We start from the raw sequence: 22,016 nt of genomic DNA on the forward strand, positions 1-22,016 counted from the left end.
GTTCAGAATCGTCTCAGCTACCCCCCATTTCCGGCTCCTCCCCGACTTTTGGGACACCCTGTATACTACACATGTGAATGTATGAAAAGAAATACAACAAAACATTTTAATAATACCCCATAATCTTAAAAAAAGAAACATATTTCATACGATGAAACTCTTATTTTTTTTTTTACTCACTTTCTCTGAATTTTCGAACAAATACTTCTGTTTATATTTTTGATAGAAGACTGTATTAACATTTATGCACGTGAATGGTCATAACTTGTCATTTAAAATTCAGAGCATCCTGTACATTTTTTAATTAGAGACGTAATAAGGTATCATAAAATCACGAAATATACATATATGCCCATGCATAAGTTCAATAATTATTTCTAATCAAATTATTGCAATACGTTATTCTATACTAATTGCAATATGTTAGATATATGTAAAATAGAATTAATAAAATAATTGTTGTAAATATTATTATTTCTATTACAAAAATTATATGGTCGTAGATTTTCTTTAGTTCATCTAAATACATCTCTTCCCATTATCTTTAAAGCTTTTAAAATAAATATAAATATAACCTATATTTTTTAGATTCAGAGATATTTTCTTTTTTTTCGTATAAAGCCGAATAGAGTGAGATTAAAAACACTTGAAGTTAGTTACATTTGCTTGTATATATGTTTTGATGAACATTGAACAGTTACTTTCTTTTGGTTGCTTGCTTTAGTACAAGTGTGTACTAACCTACAATACGAGAATTTTAATTGTTACTAAGAAATCATGAAAAATAAGGATCAAATTTTATTTTGGCACTTTTAGGAACATTCCCACGATATTAAGCAAAACTAAGATTCAAGCGTTACTGTATTAACATTTCAGACTAAGATCAGTCAGACTAAGATTCAATCGTTAAAATATCTGAGTTCCATTGGTTTTATAAAATCTGTGATTAACCATACCTCTAATTTTCATTTACGAAATTAAATAATACACTATGATTTGTTATTAAATACGTGACAAGTTTTAAAGTGAGGTTAAATATAATGTTTTAATACAAATAAATAAAAGTTCGATACTATGTCATTATACGATGATTTTGATAAACATCGAACGTCTGAAAAGGTGGCTGGCTGGTCATCCAGCATTAAGCTATTGCAATCTCAATTACAATTGAAAAAAGCTGCTACCACACAGGTAAATTCCTTGTTTAATAATAATGAAACTACAATATCATTCAATGTTACATTGTGTGTTTAGCCAAAACGTGAACAATATAGGAAAGCCACTGCAGTATTAGCACCTGTGATAGATTTAAAATCAAAAGCAAATCGAAATGCAGATAGAGATGAGGAAGGACCACATAGTAATCCACTCTCTTCTGGTACAGTTAGCAGTATCGGAGTAGGTGGTGAATTTGATTGGAATGTAATAAATGAGTATGATCCTATGTGGCCTAATGAATACGATAAAGTTGTTAAAGAATTACGAGATTTACGGGATAGGGAACACGATCAAGAAACTGAAATGCGTAAACGAAGACGAGATAGTTCACGGTTTGAAGATGCACAGGTAAGAAGTATAAAAGTATTAAAAAAAAGGAATAGAGTAAAAGTATATTTTTTGTACAAAGTAATATACACATCTATTTCAGGTTTCCTCTGCAAATAATACAATGATTCCCCCTGAAAGGGACGAGGAAAGGACTCCAACATCAAGAGGTATTGCTGGTGGAGCAGCTATAGCACCACCACCCTCTCTACAGGAATCATCTGATCTTCCACCTCCAACTCCAAGACAATCTACTAACATGGGCTATGCAACATCATCTGTAGCAGCAAAAATAATGGCCAAATATGGTTTCAAAGAAGGTCAGGGGCTTGGTAAAAAAGAACAAGGAATGTCTGTTGCTTTACAAGTAGAGAAAACTAGCAAACGAGGTGGTAGAATTGTAGGAGAAAGAGAACAACTCATGCCACCACCTCCACCTATTGCTGTATCACCACCTCCATCGCAACTAACTTCTTTAGCACAGCAAACTGAAGAGCCTAGCATTACAGAAATAATGAAATCTCCAAGCAAGGTAATGTTTAAAATAATTAAAGATGCTATTTTTCAGAATTAAATGTTCATTGTTTTCTTCAATTAGGTTGTACTGTTACGTAATATGGTTGGACCTGGAGAAGTAGATGAAGATCTTGAACCTGAAGTTAAAGATGAATGTAACACAAAATATGGTGATGTTGCACGAGTTATTATTCACGAAGTAACAGAAGCTGCTGCAGAGGAAGCTGTTAGAATCTTTGTGGAATTCAAAAGAATAGAAAGTGCTATTAAGGCTGTTGTTGATTTGAATGGACGATTCTTTGGTGGAAGACAAGTTAAAGCAGGTTTTTATTCCAGTGAAAAACTAGACAGTTTACAATTAATGGACTAATTTCTCATTGTACAATCTTATTTTAGAAATGTAAGAACAGTGAACACATTAAGAAACATTTCAATTTATATGGATTAAAAAAGAATAAAACATAATATAGCTTGATCTTTTTTTTATATGTATCATATAATTAATGATCTTGTGTGTGTAAAATAAAGATAAAGACAAACAATAAATATACATAAAACAATTTCTGTACTACATAAATGAAGACAGCAGATATATGATTGTATACAAAGTATATAATTGGTAAAACTTTAGCAATTATATGGGAGTTCAGTAATTTAAATTTTATTTTAATTTGTTATTGCTAATTAAGTTTTCAATTGCTTCGCTTAATTGAGTACTAAATGCAGCAAAACTAAAAGTTTTCACAAATCTCTCCTTACCAGCATTACCAAATTCTTTTATATATGTTGAATTTTTTATTAGGTAAGCTATTTTTGAAGCAAATGCATCACCAGATAAATCAACTAAAAACCCAGTAACACCAGATATTACAGATTCTTTTGGTCCACCAGAATTATGTGCAATTACTGGTTTACTTGTATACATTGCTTCAAGTGGAACAATACCAAAGTGTTCATTTGGTGGTGTATACAGTAAAATTTTACAGTGATGTAGAAGAGATACTTTATCGATATCCGAAGGGGAACGAAGGAATATTATTTTGTCTGAGACATGTAATTCATCTGCAAGTTCTATTAATTCCAAATAATGTTCTACATTTTCTTCAACTCTTTTATCATAGCCACCAGCCATAATTAAATATACCTTCTTGTATTCCTCGTCGCTTAAGTACTTTTTAAGTTCTGCTAATGCCTCTATTGCTAATCCTAACTTTTTCTTACGTTCATATCTATTAATGGATAAGAGTATAATACTGTCTAATGGTAATTTTTTATCGAGTACTCTTTCCAAGGATATTACCCGAGTTTTATCAAAAAAATCTGTGTTAATAGAAGGATATAAAACTTCTGGTTCAATATGTAATCTCTTAAAAGTGTTCCTAAATACGGAACGTGTGTACATGCTATTTACAAATATTTTGTGTGCCATTCCAGTAGTAACTTCTTCTAAATAATTAAGGGGTATACGATACAATTGTTTACCAATGCCTTCAGGTTGTGAAAGTAATTGATCTGGATAATGGCAATAGTATATTACGTATGGAATTCGTAGACGAAGTATAGGAATGCATACAGAAACTAAGTCACAAAAAACAATTTGTGATCGATGTTCACAAAGTATGATATAAATAGCTGCATAAATCTGTGAAAAAATATAATATTAACATATTAAAATAAAATAAATATTTCGTATAAACAAAATAAGCTTACCATACGAATGTAAGCAAATAGGGCAATGAATCTACCCAAAATATGCTTGGGTAACCAGTCTCCCACAACTGTGATAGCAATTGTTCCATCTTTAGTTTCAGAGAAACAATGTTCTCGATCGTGATGAGTTGTCACGAAATTAACCTCATAACCTTTTCTTTTTAAAGCTAATGCTGCGTCAACAACCAATCGTTCTGCTCCTCCGATTCCCAAATCCGGATGTAAAAAAGTAATACGTGGCATTTTTCTAATTAAACAACAACAAATATAACATTTATAACAAAAATATAAAATAACGGTACATACTACACTACCCAATACCGCTAATATTTTTTAATACAGTATTACTAAACTACCGATCTACCGATTACCGATCCGCAGTCTAGTAACACCTGTTACCTGTTATAGTTTTTTATTTTTAAAGCTATTGTTAATACAACGAATTACTATATATAGAGATACATCCATGATACATCACGTACAATCACGTATTTAGATTGTAAATATGTAAACGTGGTTAAATGCAGTGACATTAAATAAAATATACGGTGCTGTAATCTACAATACAGTTACGATCACGAACAAATTTTAACATGAATGTAAACATGTCAGAGTAATATTGAAAATAAGTGCACATCCCTGTGACTGAATACAATTATCTGCATTCTAACGAGTCAATAACAAAAGAAGTTAATCAATTTTATCGTCCCATGCGATTCAAGTAAAAGGTAAACTTTACTAATATTTAAATGGTTGTTATTAATTATGTCGAATACTGTAAGAAGTATTATCGTGGAAAGTGAAAAAAAACGTTTGAAAGAATTATTTTATTTAATGGATGGCGATAACGATGGTTGTTTAGACTATTACGAAATGAAAGCTACACTGAAAGCTTTAGGTTTTATGGTTAAAAAATCTCATGTTTTAGCAATTATACGAATGTACGACAAATATGGTTATAACACAATTTGCTTTGAGGATTTTAATTATGTTGGTATGTTTAACATAATATTGGACAACCATATACTCTTAAAATTGTTTACACATTTGTATTAGAAATTGTATGTAAAATTAAATTTTAATATTTCTTCAGTATCACAGAAACTAACTAAACAAAGTTTCTTAGATGAAATTAAATACGCATTCAAATTATTTACAAATAATTCTACAAATAATAAGATAACATTGAAAGATTTAGAAGGTTTTAACGAGAAATTTGATTGTAACTTAACAATTGAAGAAATGGAACTTATGATTGAAGAATTTGATTTGGATCATGATGGTTCCAGTAAACAAATTTGAATATTAATTGAATTACTGTTGTAACTTAAACCTAATGATACATATTTCAGTTTGTTCTTTGATTTTATAATTAATTCAGAATATATACTTATAATTTCAGTTAATGAAAGTGAATTTGTAGAGCTTATGATGGATCTTCAAATTTAAGTCAATTTTCTTTTGTTCATGAAGTCAATTTAACAACACTATCACAATGAATTTTGGAATCAACTGGGAAGAAGAACATAGACGTACATTACTAGAAGGTAATGTAATATTGGAACGCTCTACACAATCAATTGCAAGATCTCAAGCAGTTGCTGCTGAGAGCGAGCAGTTAGGAACAGAAGTTATTTCTGAATTGAGTGAACAAAGAGAACAATTATTGAGAGCAAACAGAAGATTATCGCAAACAGATGAAAAGTTAGATAAAACACGAAGAATATTACATGCGATGCAGAGAAATGTTTTCATGAATAAATTTGTATTGATTTTTATCATATTGTTGGAAATAGCTATACTTGGTATTACTGTGTATTTAAAATTTTTCCATTAATAGCATACTACATTATATTATTTGATTTAATTGTTATATAATATATTGTGTACATATGTATGTTCTTAATATCAGTATGATAATTGTATTATACGTATAACAACTATTTAAAATTTCGTTGTAATTAAAGTGTTTTAATAAATCATAAAGGTGAACACCAAGCTTTGTTTAAATAATACGATTGATTACAAATTTTAGACTTATTTTTTATTTAAAAGATTTGTAGATTAATTTAATCTAAAAATGTTGTCCGAATTGACAGAAAACCGCGACTAATCAAACCATCCTTTTCAAGGAACTCCGACATTTTTGGGACACCCTGAATTAAATAATAAGTGTAGGAAATAATAAAATGATCAGCGCATGTATGATCATATCAAATTTATCATTTTTTTAAATATTTTATTTAATACTGGTTTTAGTACCAGTGGGGCAGTGATGGGCAAAACCCTAGGCTTCGAATAAATCTGAAGTTTGCCGACATGTTTGTCTCGTTTCCTCTTTTGAACATTTTCCAAAGAAAGAAACGAGACAAACACATCGGCAAACTTCAGGTTTATTCGAAGCCTAGGGTTTTGCCCATCGCTGCTCCTTATACATGTTATACAGTCTTCATGGGCCCGACAAATGAGAGTTAGTTCTCCGTGGAGTTATGTATACATTTAAAATACGTAGAAAAACTTAAAAATTAAAAAGTATTATAAACACCTGTGTTATATATACAAATTAACAAAGAAATAACTGAATTAATGAAACACTGTGGGGTTAAACGTTGTCTCAGTGGTATAGTAAGCGTATAGTCATTGACTTAAATGTCGTTAATATAAGTTTGTTAAAAGAACTGTTTAGAAAATGTCACAGGTGATTAAAAAAAGTAAGAAAAAGCAAGCAAAGAAAGAGAAGACGAACCAAAAAGAGGAGAAATCTGAAGAAAGTGTAAAAGATACACCAAAGGAAAATGTAACATTGTATGTAATGGAAAAATATTGTATTTTGTATAAAATATTTTCAAAGTGTAACATGCGTACTTTTTTATGTAATAAATAGTGTCAATGTAATCGTAATAATATTAATTATCGATATTTCATGAATGAAATTTAAAAGATATATCATTTTCCAGAAAGTATGGTCCTTCTCTGACATTTCCCTATCAAAGGGTATGGTCGCGTTGTGCCCTAATACTTGCAGTGTTATTCATAGTTTGGTATAATAGTAAACAGGGTAAAGAAGTTCATTTTGCAAAACAAAAAGAGATTTTATTAAGTCGTACTCAATATGTTGAGTGTTCAAAAGATTATAAAGCAGAAACAAACGAATATCCTGAGTGCATGCCTGAAAAATGTGGAAGAATAGTTACAGATAAACTAGTGTCATCAACAGAAACCGATATTCTGTTAAAGGTAGCAATGAATGGTTTAAATTTAGGTGGCTCAGAAGGAGGTGCTAGTATCTTGGATCTTCATTCTGGTGCATTAAGTAAAGGTCTTGGTTTTATTGATATTTATACATTGCCAGAAACAACAAAAATATTTAATAGTGCCGACTTTGCAATTTATAAGTATGTAAATTTGTCATATATATATATATATGTTTAAAGAAGATATATAAATCTCAATAGTTACATGATCCTTTATTTTTGCAGGGTAGTGAAAACCAAAATACAACATGCAGTAGCACATAATTTTGGGGTACCTGCCAATAAAATATTTTTAACAAAACCAACATTCTTTTCTCGAATGACTAATGTATCTGCAAAAACAATACACGATGAATACTGGCATCCTCATGTTGACAAGGTGCATATGTTAATTGGTTGCTATTAACTAGATAGAAGTACTTTATTTTGAATTTAATTTTTTCATAGGAAACTTACAAATCATTCCATTATACATCTTTACTTTATTTAAATGATTTTGGAAGAGACTTTGAGGGAGGACGATTTATATTTATTGATAGAGATAATGTTAATACAACAGTGGAACCTCGAAAAGGTAAATAACAATAATAACCAGGAATGATACATGCAAAGAAGAGTAATTCTAATTTTTGACTTATTTTATAGGTAGAGTATCTATGTTTACTTCGGGTAGTGAAAATTTACATGCAGTTGAAAAAGTACAGTCTGGAATTCGTTATGCATTGACTGTATCTTTCACATGTGATCAAAATGCTGCAATCTCTGATCCCAACTACCGTACAAAACAAGAAAAATAAATTCCTTTTATGAATTAAGAGTATATATTACATTTAATTTTTTATAAAGCATATACGCTTTTAATGTTTTATGATTTTTTAAATAAAGCATTTTTTGTTGAGCGAAAATATTGTGTTCTTATAGGTTATTATCTATTTACACATATCAGTATTAGACTATGTTAATATCTATTAAGTTTATATTTATGGGTTTTCCATAAAATAAAATTTCAAACGAATATATTAGGTTCATAGTATTTACAGCTATAATTTATTTAATGCTCTTTATTTGCTTATCAACATAACACAAGAAAATATGTAACATATAACAAGTGTAAATTGCATACTTTTAATTGTAATTAAAGTAACTAGAATCATGTACACTTTTATTATCTAACAAACTTATTGCTAATGAAAAAATAGTGTGTTTGCTTTCAATAAAGCATTAAGTATGTTATGTGCAATAGACTGTGAAGATATATAAATATATAGAATATATGTTAATATTTATCACTGGAATGGTTGATTAATATTAGTTCAGATACATTATTAAAAAATATACAAAACTGAGATGGGAAATGTGATAAGATTTTTCAAACGTCATTCGTTTCTTTTGTAAAATATTTTTAATCAGTTTCGCACATATTTCTTGTATGTAAAAATGTCATGGATTCCCAGAAATCTAGACATGAAATGACACTTAACAATGCATAATGCAACAATATATATGTCTATTCTATATGTCTAAGTAATGGTAACTTGTCCACCAGAAACCACCACAAAGACCTATAGTAAATATTGTAGTTTGAAATGTACTATAAATATTTATACTTAAGATCCATTGAATAATTATAGTAATACCCCTTTGTACTACATGAAATTATTACAAATTATAAAACAGAAACTAAAGATACACTTTTATCTCGATATCATTTTATAAAATTTACGATTAAGGAATATAAATTCGCTATGCGAGTTAATAATGCAAATGATATGAACAATGCGAGTGGAAACTTCAAGGGAGAAACATTTGTACAAAAGGAACTTTACAAAGAATATCTAGGAATCATATTAAATATTAAATATTAAGTTTCGATGATCTCTGTTATAGTACATGATACTTTATAGAACGTATCTATGCGACATTTATGCACATTTAAATAATGATATAAATGTAGTAGATTATTTCCTCAATTTTCTGATATTCTAATAAGTAGAAAATAGTTTACGTTTGCAGAAACTTTGCAATTTGTATCGCGCTGTCTCCTGTTAGAAGACTTCTATGGTTGCCAGCAACTTCATTAATTTGCACTTGGCTTTTGCAAATCTGCAAATATTACAAATATTATGAAATATATACATATATATAAATACAATTAATATTAATTTATATTTTCTATACTTAAATGTAATAATTACCTCTGATAAACCATAATCGTTCTTTAGATGAATATAGTTTTCGTTGGTCTTAATTAATCTGATTTCCCCATTGTATTTATTACTCGGTTGGTAGAAATAAGATGCCTGCAGCTTTTTGTATAATAAGACACCAGCAACTTTCAAGTCCTCGTCATTTAATTGGGAATTATTTATTATTTCCACCATTTTATTTAATGTGGCTTCTTCGTTAGGCTGTTCTTTCAGCATATTATACCCCTGTAGAAAATAAACGTAGTGAAATATATTACACGAATATTATTATAAAATTTCTATATGGTATGTATATGGAAATAAGAATATATGCATTACCTGAATAAAACTAATTTTCGGATTGAACTGCTTAATCAAGAACGACAAACACTTTCGCAAACCATCTTCACTCGCATCTCCTTCCTTCGAATCAGTAGCGTGTTGTCCAATTGTTTGAGAATGTAATTTTATAAATTCTGGTGAACCATCGAGTAGAGTTAAAGTTACCGATTCTCCTGCATTTTCCAGTTGAATTCCCATTTCAAAAGCAACACAAGCTCCAAAGGAATAACCCGCTATGTGATATGGTCCTTTGTTTTGAATGTTTCGCATTTGTTTTATGTAAAATTCCGCTAATTCTGATATAGAATTCAAAGGGGCATCTTTGACGCACTGGAATCCCCAAGCAGATCGTTCCAATTCACTAGCTATATATTTGAAAACATCTACCATTCCTTCGACAGCGTGAATAAAGAATATAGGAGTTCCCTTTGCACTCTTTGTTTTTAATGGTACAAGTGGCTCCAGAGGTACGAGTGTCTTGCCGTCATATTGGTAGAGAAATTGTACTCCATCATCTTCTTTTTCTACTACCGTTTCTGATTCAGCTACTCCTTCAGACGGAGCGATATCAACTGCGGCTAATTTTTCGAACGTCAAACCACGAATTTCTTGTGGCGTCAATACCAAGTCGTAACTCCGTTCAAGAGTTTGCTTGATTTCTGTTCCCATTAAAGAATCCATTCCGAAATCAGCCAAAGTAACACTGGTATTAATGGAATCCAATTTTTTAATGCCTAAGATATTAGCAACTGCCTGAACAATGCTGACTTTGTTCGTATTGTCTGAGAGTTTACGTTTGTCTGCCAAAACAAAGGAAGACAAAACGGGATGTGGTTGTTGAAGGAACGTATCCATCGTTTCAAGGACACTTGAAATACGTTGTGGTAAAGTACCACCCACTTCAGTTTCATTACTACCATGCAGTGCATCTGAAAGAAAATAAATACAAGGAATATGGCACACGATATAATGCATGAAACTTAATTTCGATTGGAAAGTAAACGAAATTTACCTATAACCAAGCCGACATCTCCAATGGCTCCCCATTGTATCGCGAGACCAGGCAAACCGTTTGATTGTCTGTATTCAATTATCCTTTCCATAGCAGAATTTGCAAGACCATAGTTCGTTTGGCCAATGTTGCCTCTTCCGCATGAGATGGATGAGAAAACAACAAAGTAGTCTAACGAGGGACAAGATTCCCGGGATACTGCATCCAGATGTTTAGTTGCATTAACCTTGGGTAACGCGACCGTTGTAAAATCACTTTCCTGAAGATTGCTGATTAGATCGTCTCGTAAAACAGCTGCCAAATTAAATATGCCACCAACGGGAACGGATGCGCTGGCTTCTTTAATGAGTTGCTTTGTTCCAGACAATGTTGTTACATCTGCCGTAGAAATCAGTACGTTTACACCAAGTTCACGCCAACGACGAACGCATAACGCCTGGAAGCCAGTGCGTATTCCAGATCGTGACGTCAATACTATATAGTTTGCGCCACGCTTGATCAACCAGTCTGCAAGTTCCAAACCAAGTCCACCAAGACCACCGACTAATATGTAGGATTTTTCTGGATTCATATATGTACGAGGAATAGCTGGAACTACTTTCATCGCTGGATGTGTGACTTTCTTTTTCTCCTCATCCCGAATTTTCAAGAGAACTTTACCAATGTGTTTACCCGTAGCCATGTACCTGAATGACTGTTCGATTTGTTGTTCTGAAAAGACCGTTGCAGGAAGTGGACGAACAGCGCCATTGTCTATTCCTTCTTGAACGAGTTTCACTACTTGTTCTCTTACTGGTCCTTTTTCTTCGCAGATAGCATCCAAAAGTATACCATGGAAAGTAGTGTTTTTCAAGAATATTGACATTCCCAGAGGTGCGTCATTGGATAGATCGAATTTTCCTATTTCAAGGAAACGGCCACCTATAGCAAGACACCTTATACTGGCTTGCAATTTTTCTTCAGCCAATGAATTGAGCACTATGTCAACACCGCGACCGTTAGTTTCATTAAGTATCAATTGTTCGAAAGAAGTATCTCGAGAATTGCCAATATTTCTGTCGGTCAACTGAGGGAACATTTTCTTCAAGAAGTCCCGTTTTTCTTGTGTACCAACAGTTGTAAATACTGTGCAGCCTGCGTGCAATGCTATAGAAATACTGGCTTGTCCAACACCTCCGCTACCAGCATGAATAAGAACACTGTCACCAGGTTTCATGCCTCCTCGGACACAAAGGGCATAATAACTCGTTGAATAAGCTGTTGGAATCGTTGATGCTTGTTCTAAAGTCCATTTATCGGGTACTTCCCACATGAATCCAGTGTCAGCTACAACAGTGGTTGCCAAACCACGTGCTGGTACCATAGCCATAACTCGCTGACCTTTCGAATTACGTCCAGAGAACTCAAGACCCAATATACAATCTTGATTGGCCAAGTTTCCAGGAAGAGCATCCGGCGGCAACTTTCCAGTTGCTAACATAATATCTCTGAAGTTTAACGGTGCATAATATACATGACACAACTCCGTATTTGGGCATTTTTCTGGTATATAATAGCTCACGGGACTTTCGATCCATCGCAAACTGCTCAAATCGCCCCTAAACAACACGTTAATATAAGCATGTTCAACTTGGAGAGATGCTGTTGTATTTTGCTGATCTAATAGTAAATGCCTAAAGCATCCCCATTGTTCTCCTTTTAAGACATTGGCTATCAGCTGTTTGTCTAATTGTTCGGCATAAAATTTATTGGTTAGACTGAATTTGGGTGCGTTTTTGTCTAAGATGAATACATAACGCGCTTCTGAGCCACCCTCTTCCTTAACAATACAATTCATAAGTCCAACCATACCTGAAAATAATAGATAGCATTACAAGTAACAATTATGAAAGGTGTTTTGACAGTAAACATGTAAAATTCTGGAAAACAAATTTACCAAACAGTGGTTCGCCTTGGTTTACAAACAAAACTTGTTGTTTACTCGTCGCGGCTTTTTCCAAAGCTGCTTTGACATCTTTGACCCAATGGAAATTCTTTTCTGTTAAATGTACGACCATCGGTTCCGACAATTCTTCCTTCTTTTTCAAGTATACATAAGACTTTCCAGGCAGAACTTGTTTTCCAACATATGATAGATCTGTGGTTTTCAATAAATTAAGATCAATTTGACCATTTTCTTCCAACAATACAAATCCTCCAGGCTTCAAGCTTCGTGACAGATTGTTTAATTTCTCCGATTTACCGGACATGACGTTATATGCTATCACAATATGTAAATCTTGACCAACGGGTTCAACATTCACATTGCGCTTTACAGCTTTAACATTGTGTGATGCTAAACTGCTGTACTCTTCAACTGAAGTCGTAGTAGCCACTTGTAAATCAACCTGCAGAAACAAAATTCGTGATACATGCATTTAATCCTTTACGGCACGCAAAGAAAATAATAGCCATGAAAAGAAACTTACAGTTACGTGGACTTCGCTATAAAGAATATTCAATACGCTTGGCGCGAGAAGAGCATCTGCAGAACGATTTTCGGCTACTTCGACAGCTTTTATTTTTATTCCTTTTGTGTTATCGTAAATAGTTTGCAATATAGCTGTGAGCGCGTGTTGCTTAGCTTTCTCAGGATCTTGTGCCAACGGCTGAAGATTCACATAAGGTATAAATGTGGCGTTTTCATATTTAGGAGAAGTTTGAGACTGTTGTCTTCTCGGAGCTAAACTGGCTTTCATTTTTCTTATTTCAATACCGCCTGATTTAACGACATCTATGCTTTTGTAAGAATATACAGGGATTCCCTCGTCTGCATTTAACTTATTAACATGTTCCAGATGAAGGCTAGGATTTATAGCGGCATATTGTAAACGGGTTGGTATATATAACGCTCTCATATCCTTCTCAAGTATACTAAACTGAAGCATAGTATCCATAAATGAAATCCAATTGGTCCAAGCCAGTTTGCCAGTACCACCACGATTGTTGGAGGATTTAATACCTTGAAAGATTCCTTCGTATTCGTATCCTCGTAACCTGAGTTCTTTGTAAATATCTCCGGGAGTTAAATCCAATAATTCACGTTCATTTCGAACAACCGGTACAGGCAAATTCAACAGTATCTTATCAGTGGTTTCAGGTACAGATATTTTTCCTGTTACCGCCACAGATTGGTTTTCACAAATTTCGAATTCACCAGTTCCCATGAATATATTGATCAAAAACTTGATCGGGCCTTCCTTCGGCATAATAGTAGCTCGTAGGAAGGATACATTTTCAAAGATTACTGGTAATTGTTCGTAGTCGAGGCCGCGTATTTTTGCAAGAGTTTTCCAAACGAGAACCAAATAACCAGTAGCTGGGAAAAGAACTCTTCCATCGATCTTATGGCCACTCAAGAATGCGTCTGATTCTTTCGAGAGATCAACCGTGATTACATTTTCTCCGGAGGTTCCTTCCGTACCAAAGGTTTTAGCTACACTATATTCTATAGAATGATCCCATTTAACGAGAGAATTTAACATCGGGGTACTATGAGCGACTGGATAACTGACTGGTGGATACAATTTGGACAGTTTAGGTTGTGCACCTTCCATGTACAGCTTTCCGATGTTCTCGAATAAGAAAGCTAAATTATTCGAATGTCCTCTCTTATGCAAACCAAGATTGGCTACGGTTGGTGCCAGTGATCGACGTAAAATTGCTTGCAGTAAGCAATGCGGCGCGATTTCAATTGTTATCGCATTATCTGGAATATGAGTGAGTCCTTGTTGGAAGAGTACAGGCGATAACAAATTATTTACATGGTATGCTGCAGAGCTAAGTTGCGCCAATGGATTACCCCATGCTTCTTCAGGTATCGACGTAGAGATCCATCTAGAGGATCGCTGTTTCGGATTCTGTATAATTTTTTCAAGCGAAGCGCGTAAGTGTGGACCTGCTGGAGCTATATGCTTGCTATGGAATGCAACATTGGAACTAGCTACTACTTTCGCAAAGATGTTGTCCTTCTTCAGAGTTTCTGTAAACTTGTTGATGGCCTCGACTGAACCGGAAATGGTCACAGAATCGCTGGAGTTGTTACAAGCCGGGAAGACGTCGGGCGGGCATCGTGCTTTAGCTTCTTCCCAGCTTAATCCAACAGCAGCCATAGCTCCTGGCAGTAGTTTCGAATCAAGAATCGCTCTTCCTCTGAAGTAAGCAGCCAATACTGTTTGTTCCGCGGTAAAAGTACCATCTGCGTAGGCGCATCCCAACTCACCAACCGAATGTCCAATGATACCGTCAGGATGAATACCGATATGAGCCAGTAAATCGACAAGAGCGACTTGAATGGCTGCAATCGCTACGAAACTGTAGACAACATTATCGGAGGGGTCGACCGATTTGTTTAGAAGAATATCCATTAAATCGATTCCTTCCGGTTTCAAAAAATCAGCACACCGTTGCAAACTTCGTTGGAATGGTTCGATGGAAAGCAATTCTATACCCATGCCTGCCCATTGGGATCCCATGCCAGAAAATACAAACCAAATAGGACGTTTCGACGTAACATTCAGCTGATTGATTTCTTCGATGTTAATATTTCCCATTACAGAGTAACCTCGGTAACTGTGACCTGCTATGTTATTCGCGTGAAGATCATGAAGAAGGGCAATAAATTCGTCGTCTTCTTCGTGTTCGTTGGCTTTGTCTAAGAGGACCTGTACAGCCTCCTCTGTACGTCCCGATACCGTGACCATCTTAGGCAATTTACTATCTAAAACTGGCGACAATTTTGGCTTTGTATTGGTACGAAGAAGTACATGCGCGTTCGCTCCACCAAACCCGAACGAATTAATCGCTACGAGACCACCTTTCCACGGAGTAGCTTTATCTACGACTTGTATCCTTCCATCGCTTAGCGCTGGTATATCTGTGTTTGGACTTTTGAAATGCAAATTGGCTGGAATCACACCTTCTTGTATGGAAATAAGTAACTTGGCGAGAGAACATATTCCGCTCGCAGGTTCTGCATGGCCCATATTAGATTTTACAGAACCAATAAGAAGCGGTGACTTTCTGCCTTTGCAGAATAAATTTGCGATAGAATTAACTTCTTGCGGGTCTCCAACTTTGGTACCAGTTCCATGTGCCTCCACGTACACAACTTCGGATGGATTGATACCTACTTCATCGTAAATTTCCCGCATTAATTTGTTCTGCATATCACCACTAGGATAAGTGATTCCTTGAACTTTGTTGCCATCAACATTCGTCTTGGAGTGTAGTACAGTCGCGTATACCCTACGCGCATCCTTTGCCTTTTGCAGAAAGATAGTTCCGATGGCTTCTGCTCTCACGTAACCTTTCCCGTCTGCATCGAATGCTTTACAAGTGCCATCCTGGGATAACATATTTAACTTGTGGAATTGTAAAGATAGCGTAGGCTTCAAAGGAAGATTGCAACCACCAACAATCGCTGCATCGCACTCTCCTGAACGTATCGCAGCAATTGCTTGATGCATGCCATACAAAGATGAAGAACACGCAGTGTCTATCGCATAACTGGGTCCGATGAAATCGAATGTGAATGAAATCCTGTTTGGAAACATAGCTCGACAGCAGCCCGTTAAAGCATATCCTGTAAATATACATATGTACTTCAAATTTGTACATATTTCTCATATGAAAAAGAAATTATTCGTTTGTATCAGAAGTACACGAACCATTGGCATTTTCGTAGTCAGTGACCCAAATCTCTTCGCTTTCCGACGATGAAACACCGATGAATACACCAGTTCTAGATCCTCTGATATCGTTTGGATTGATGCCAGCATCGACTATCGATTCGTATGTTGCTTCCAATAGCATGCGGAGTTGTGGATCCATTAAATGAGCTTGTTTGGCATGAACACCGAAGAAGGTAGCGTCGAACATCGAGAGTTCTTTAAGTTTTCCGGTTCTCGTTGGTACACCATAAATTCCGGAAGGCCATCGACGTGGGTCATCGGTGACCATATCGATGCCCTCAAATAAATTCTTTTTAAATTCTTCTATGTTTATGGACTCCGGAAAGCGGCCTGAAATTTTACCAAGTATTCGATATAGCTATTAATCATACACATATTGACATTTTGCAAAACACACAAATTAACACTTTCTTACCTGAAAACCCGCTGATGACGATCTCATCGTCGACCGAATACGGTGCAGTACCGTTCATCATGTTTCGTTCTCTCGCGACGGGACTGTTTGCACTTTCGAACTGGGCTGGCATTATTATAGGTATAATAATACGACGATCTTACAAATTTTCCTTTTGCAGAATTTACCAAGCGTGAGAACCTAGTGGACAGTAAGCTGAAAGGTACGGTACAAAAGTACTTGTTATTAATGATATTATAAAATCCAGTATAAATAGAAATATTAAGTCTAAGGATTACTTCGTCGATTACAGTTAACATTTTTCGTATGCAGGTCGACAGTGTTTGCTGCACTGTTAGTCTACTCAGACGTCTCGACAATTGCATTAGATTACTGCAATAACTATCTCCGCTTCTCGGTCAAACGACCGATTGAATGATTTCAATTGAATTCGCTAAGGACTAAATCAATTTAGTTTACATTTTCATCTATGATAATCTTTGCTTAAAAAAATATATAAATAGACTTGCGCGATAGTAGTATCTGTGCGTTTTCTTACATTACTTTTGCAACGTGTGATTCAAAATGGGAAAATATGTCGGTAAAACAGACTATCGGTCAAACAGAAACAAAAAAGTTCGAGAGAATGTTGATTACAAATTCTTACAAAAAAAAAAAAAAAAAAAGAATATTAACGATTACTATGAAACCAAAAAGATTCTCTCAAGGCAAATTTTGGTGAATATAGTGGTATAATAAATTACTTTAAAAGTAATTAAATGCACACGTGACATAATGAGTCGTAGACGTCAGCGCATATGAATCATGAAATGCAAACGTTGGAAAAAGTTTTAGTTGCTGAATAATTGATAGGATTTGGATTTCCTTATGCATTCGGGGTTACACGAATATTTCATTAAATCGCAATAGCGAGCATGTGATCTAAAAGTGTCCTGACCTCAAAGGATATTCCGTATACATGGTCTTATCCATACATATACATCGCAGCATTTATTATTCGGCAATTATCATTGCCGAATTAACATACTCTATTGATAAATGTTACGATTCGTTAACGTCATCTTATAAATAATTACGATCGTATTATAATATTCGCTATTTTATATACCATCTCGCGTGCAGTAGTGTTAAAATGACAGTTACGAGTGTTACGATTGCGCCGCGCAAGTTCACGGTCAAAGCACAAGGTATCGCGTGATACACGAGAATACGCTGGACACCCGCGAGAGAAACGAGTTAAATTACAGATAAGTTAACAAATTATGATCTCATTAGATGTCTCGATGATTAATTAGTATTTACAGGAAAAACACATGGACCAAAATATGATAATTAGTTACCCTTGGAAACCGAGTGATTATATAGTATGTATAGCTATCGAAGCTCTAGATATAAGTAAGGAATGATAATTGGTTAAATTAAGTGACTATTATTTTTATTCGTCTGTAGCTTTCCTATCTTATCCTTTTTTAAGATAACGAACGATACTCGTAATTAATTTATATGTGTAACGACACCATATCCGATCAATTATAATTTGACGCGAAGAACAAAAGTGTTCACGAAGATACATGTAACTATTTATTCATCGACTTAACCGATTACTATTTTCTCCGTGTAAAGTCATTTGCGTTGTTGAAGTATGCTCGTGTCTCAACGTTTGCGTTTACTACGTCTTTTTAGAAGCAAATCGATCAAGATAAAAGAGTAGGAAAAGATTGAATGATATAGAAGACGTCATATTTAGTACTCTGCAATTTTTTTATGTAAATTGAAAATTTCTGATGTAACATTCAACTGTGGTCACGGTACGCACGAGAATTTCAAATATAGATAATAATACATATTCATTACGTTGCTTAAGTAATACGTCAATGACTGTAATCGAATATTTTACACTCGTATTACTTAATATTTATCGACTATCTGTATCGTAAAAATCTTCGTAAGAACTTCCGCTGAAATTATTATGCGAGCAATAACGATAATAATAATACTAATATTTTTATTACCAAATACAGGTTAACGTAAAACTGAACTAAATTGCTCTTAATTTGAATTAATTAACTTTTACTATTACGAATTTCATAAAATCAATAAACTTTTAATGTAATATTATATCATATTTTCTGTGCTTGTCAGAAGGAGAAACATGTATCTATTCTGACAAGTGTACTATTTGTCAGCCATGTTAGTTATGTACATACGATAATGTCAGACGGAAAAATCGTTACTTATCAAGTTTTATTTCTTTTTTGTTTTTAAATTTGTTTAGCCGTAATTGAATAGTTTCAACTTAAGATACCGAATACATTCATAGTTGTGAACATACTATAAATTTTCGAACAATTTTCTGTTATATTCGACGAGCCTACACAGGTAAATCGTTGCGGTGTTAAGGTAAACACGACTAGCCTTGAAATACGCCAAGTTTATCAAGTGCGATAGTTCCGTTAAATCGGTCATTTCGACGTTCGTAACGTAGAAACGATGCGATTAAGGAACCTGCGCGAATAGATACAATCCATTAAATAATATAAAGGTCTGCTGTAATACTCGGTAAAATGTCTGTCTCGTGTTTACATAACATTCAGATTAAGAATAGTTGTTTTAATTATCGATTATATTACGAGCGTAACAAGACCTGGTCGCGATTTTAATAAAGCCAGTAATTAATACAAATACATGCATTAACAAGAAATTCGTGTTACAAATTGCTAACGCGTGTTTCATATTTTCATATAGAATGAGTATTGAAAATTATAACGTGATTACATTAAAATATGTAAGATACATTTACGGTTATTGTTTGCAGATCAGGTGGCACATATTACCAATGCGCTATTTCAGATTTGTTATTCGTTGTAAATACAATGAGACAAGCATAATTCATTGTATGTGAACTACACTTCCGCCAACTATCGAATACGATTAAGCAACGTACGAGCAAAATTGCCACACGAAAGTAAAAGAAAGTGAGAAACAAATTATATTCGATAGAATTTCTGATATGACTATAATGCGATTAACCTTTGTAATACAGATATCAAACACATATGTATAAAATGGGGAAGATATCATTTATATCGCGTTCCATACATTATGGAATTATTCCTAAAATAAATCTATGAGATAAAAAAAATGTGGCAAGAGACTAAACTGGCCATTCAGCACATTGCCTAGTTCACCAGCCGATCACGTGTTGCGCGACATACATGCGCATAGAATCAAAATTGCGGCGATCGTTCGATATAGCTTATTGAATCTCCCAAAGTAGTACTTGTTCAAATAAGTTTTGCGAACAATTATTTCTTACAACCTTAATGAAACTTCGCAATAAAGCCAAGTAAAATATCTAATAATTGTTTGGTTTAGGAAACAGATTTCACACAATTTTCAAACTGATACGATCCCTTTTAATCTAATAAAATTTAACGATAATCAAAGGATTAATGAAAAAATCATTTCAGATTTCCGCGTTGAGTGGGAAGATTCGATTTGCTTCAATTACCAGTAACACACGATTGACTCAACAAACACGACGAAGGAATAGAATGATTTGAAAAATTATTTAATTCATTCGTAAAATTAATTGCTCTTCGATCAATGGCGTGTATCAGAAATTCGAATTACACAGTATTATTTTCGCTGAATCCATAAGTGAATCAAAGATGAATTAGCAAATGTTTATAGAGAAAAACTAATAGAAATTTGCATTAAGCATCTTTACGATTAGTGTTTTTTACTTTCAAGTCAACTAATCAACAGCATATACGTGTATACACATAATATTTGAAATATGAAAAATGATTAAGAATTTGTATTCGTATTGTACGATTTACAATTGCTAATATTTGTACGAGATGGATGTTCACGTTTCGTAAAGGAATAGTAATTAGTCAATAATATCGTATGTTTGAAACGACGTAGATAATCCACTGCAGGCAAGTATAGCACACACGTCGTGAGCGCGACGCAGTAGTAAAAGTTTACACAAGTCAGACTTGAAACATTTTTGTTAATTGCACACGCGCTGTTTTACATTAAAGAAATATATTTTTCGCATAATATTTTATGACGTGCGACACGTTTGACGGTATCTCGTAACTATGAAAGTAACGTATTCTATCAAAGGTTATACGTGGCAGTTATTGTGATCCGAGAATAAATTGCTTGTTTGCTTCCCAGTCAAACTTTCACGTTATTAATTTTCGCTTTTAGAAATGATATTGCACGCTTTCGTAACTGTAGTTTCAAGGTAGGCTTCGCTATCATTAGATTTATTACAGTGTGGCATTATGACAGTACGAATCAGAGTTAAGCCGTGAAAATTCTATTTTTCCAGCCACTGATCCTTGTACGAGAAGCACGAGCACCGGAAATCGTTTTCCAAGCAATTCGACCGCGATAAACAGGGTGTTTACGGTACACGATATGTGAGACATCGAAACAACTAACTGTGAAGTTGTACGCTGCTATGTACTTGATACCTTAAGAAATATTTATAGATATATTTAATATCAGCACTATGTGGCGAATGAGACAATCGATCTTAGAGACTCTAGTTGTTAGTGGTAATTCAAGGAAAGCCATTTATAGCGTGCCATAGAACTAATAAACACACGTACGGTCGTAAAAACGAAAGAATTTGATCCACACACTTGTATACATTTAATCTACAAAATTAATTGAATTTCGTGAAAAAAATGAATATTTCTCAAAATATTTATCGTACACACCTTTACGATATGTATAACAGTTTAAGCAAACTAAATATCGAACGGATTTATTCGTACAAATAACGAGGTAATATCTTCCATTTGAAGAATGAAATGTCCAACAAGCAAGGAATTAATCAATCATTCTATACCACGTTCGGTTGCGTGTAACAAAAATTTGCTAACATAACCAAATCGAGGAAATCGGTGTATTTCTATTAGAAATGAAACATCGTATAATAACTCACTTCACACGTGGATATAATCCTGGCAAACGTTGCAAATTTGTCCTTCCTTTCGCTCGAGGATCCTCGGGATCCGATGATTGTACACAACGAAATTTGTTTGCAATGAATAGAGTAGATCGTGTCCACCGGCCTGCGTTCTTAGTACTGAAGAAACAATGGAATGTATCGAATATTATAAACTGGAAAATGGTTCTGCTGTTCAGTGACTTTAGGCGCGACGTGCGGTTTCTTATCGTCAATAACCGTCACCAACGTCGCGAGCACGTCGCAGAGAACTGGCTAGTGTCTAGCTCGTGAGCATCTCGTTATTATTGAATTGGACAGACCATGTGGTCTGA

At 34.1% G+C, this 22,016-nt stretch overlaps 4 protein-coding genes across 9 annotated transcripts; 2 read left to right on the forward strand and 2 right to left on the reverse strand.

The window, feature by feature from the left end:
- Window positions 1-573: 573 nt before the first annotated feature.
- LOC128874074 (splicing factor 45) lies at window positions 574-2,598 on the forward strand. 2 transcript variants are annotated; one of them, XM_054118354.1, is made up of 5 exons: window positions 574-1,191; window positions 1,255-1,566; window positions 1,649-2,077; window positions 2,144-2,384; window positions 2,458-2,598. In XM_054118354.1, exons 1-5 carry the CDS (start codon window positions 1,075-1,077, stop codon window positions 2,463-2,465), a joined length of 1,107 nt encoding a protein of 368 aa, XP_053974329.1. In that variant the 5' UTR covers window positions 574-1,074; the 3' UTR covers window positions 2,466-2,598. The 2 variants fall into 2 exon arrangements, with proteins under 2 accessions (XP_053974329.1, XP_053974328.1); XM_054118353.1 differs by lacking the exon at window positions 2,458-2,598 and having other exon boundaries at window positions 585-1,191; window positions 2,144-2,433.
- Window positions 2,599-2,607: 9 nt separating this feature from the next.
- LOC128874072 (alpha-1,3/1,6-mannosyltransferase ALG2) lies at window positions 2,608-4,499 on the reverse strand. 5 transcript variants are annotated; one of them, XM_054118352.1, is made up of 3 exons: window positions 4,254-4,499; window positions 3,772-4,018; window positions 2,608-3,703 (listed from the first exon to the last, which is right to left on the reverse strand). In XM_054118352.1, exons 2-3 carry the CDS (start codon window positions 4,012-4,014, stop codon window positions 2,723-2,725), a joined length of 1,224 nt encoding a protein of 407 aa, XP_053974327.1. In that variant the 5' UTR covers window positions 4,015-4,018; window positions 4,254-4,499; the 3' UTR covers window positions 2,608-2,722. The 5 variants fall into 5 exon arrangements, with proteins under 5 accessions (XP_053974327.1, XP_053974324.1, XP_053974325.1 ...); XM_054118349.1 differs by having other exon boundaries at window positions 4,171-4,309; XM_054118350.1 differs by having other exon boundaries at window positions 4,136-4,277.
- Window positions 4,500-6,171: 1,672 nt separating this feature from the next.
- LOC128874075 (2-oxoglutarate and iron-dependent oxygenase domain-containing protein 3-like) lies at window positions 6,172-7,930 on the forward strand. Its single transcript, XM_054118355.1, has 5 exons — window positions 6,172-6,576; window positions 6,729-7,166; window positions 7,251-7,404; window positions 7,473-7,599; window positions 7,671-7,930. The coding sequence occupies exons 1-5, from the start codon at window positions 6,461-6,463 to the stop codon at window positions 7,820-7,822; spliced, it is 987 nt and encodes a 328-aa protein (XP_053974330.1). The 5' UTR covers window positions 6,172-6,460; the 3' UTR covers window positions 7,823-7,930.
- A 929-nt stretch (window positions 7,931-8,859) lies between these two features.
- On the reverse strand, window positions 8,860-21,900 carry LOC128874068 (fatty acid synthase). Its single transcript, XM_054118342.1, has 9 exons — window positions 21,679-21,900; window positions 16,713-16,907; window positions 16,274-16,627; window positions 13,034-16,188; window positions 12,502-12,952; window positions 10,566-12,416; window positions 9,551-10,482; window positions 9,221-9,457; window positions 8,860-9,128 (listed from the first exon to the last, which is right to left on the reverse strand). The coding sequence occupies exons 2-9, from the start codon at window positions 16,822-16,824 to the stop codon at window positions 9,027-9,029; spliced, it is 7,194 nt and encodes a 2,397-aa protein (XP_053974317.1). The 5' UTR covers window positions 16,825-16,907; window positions 21,679-21,900; the 3' UTR covers window positions 8,860-9,026.
- Window positions 21,901-22,016: the final 116 nt, after the last annotated feature.

This window comes from Hylaeus volcanicus, chromosome 3, assembly GCF_026283585.1.
Source record: "Hylaeus volcanicus isolate JK05 chromosome 3, UHH_iyHylVolc1.0_haploid, whole genome shotgun sequence".
NCBI lineage: Eukaryota > Metazoa > Arthropoda > Insecta > Hymenoptera > Colletidae > Hylaeus > Hylaeus volcanicus.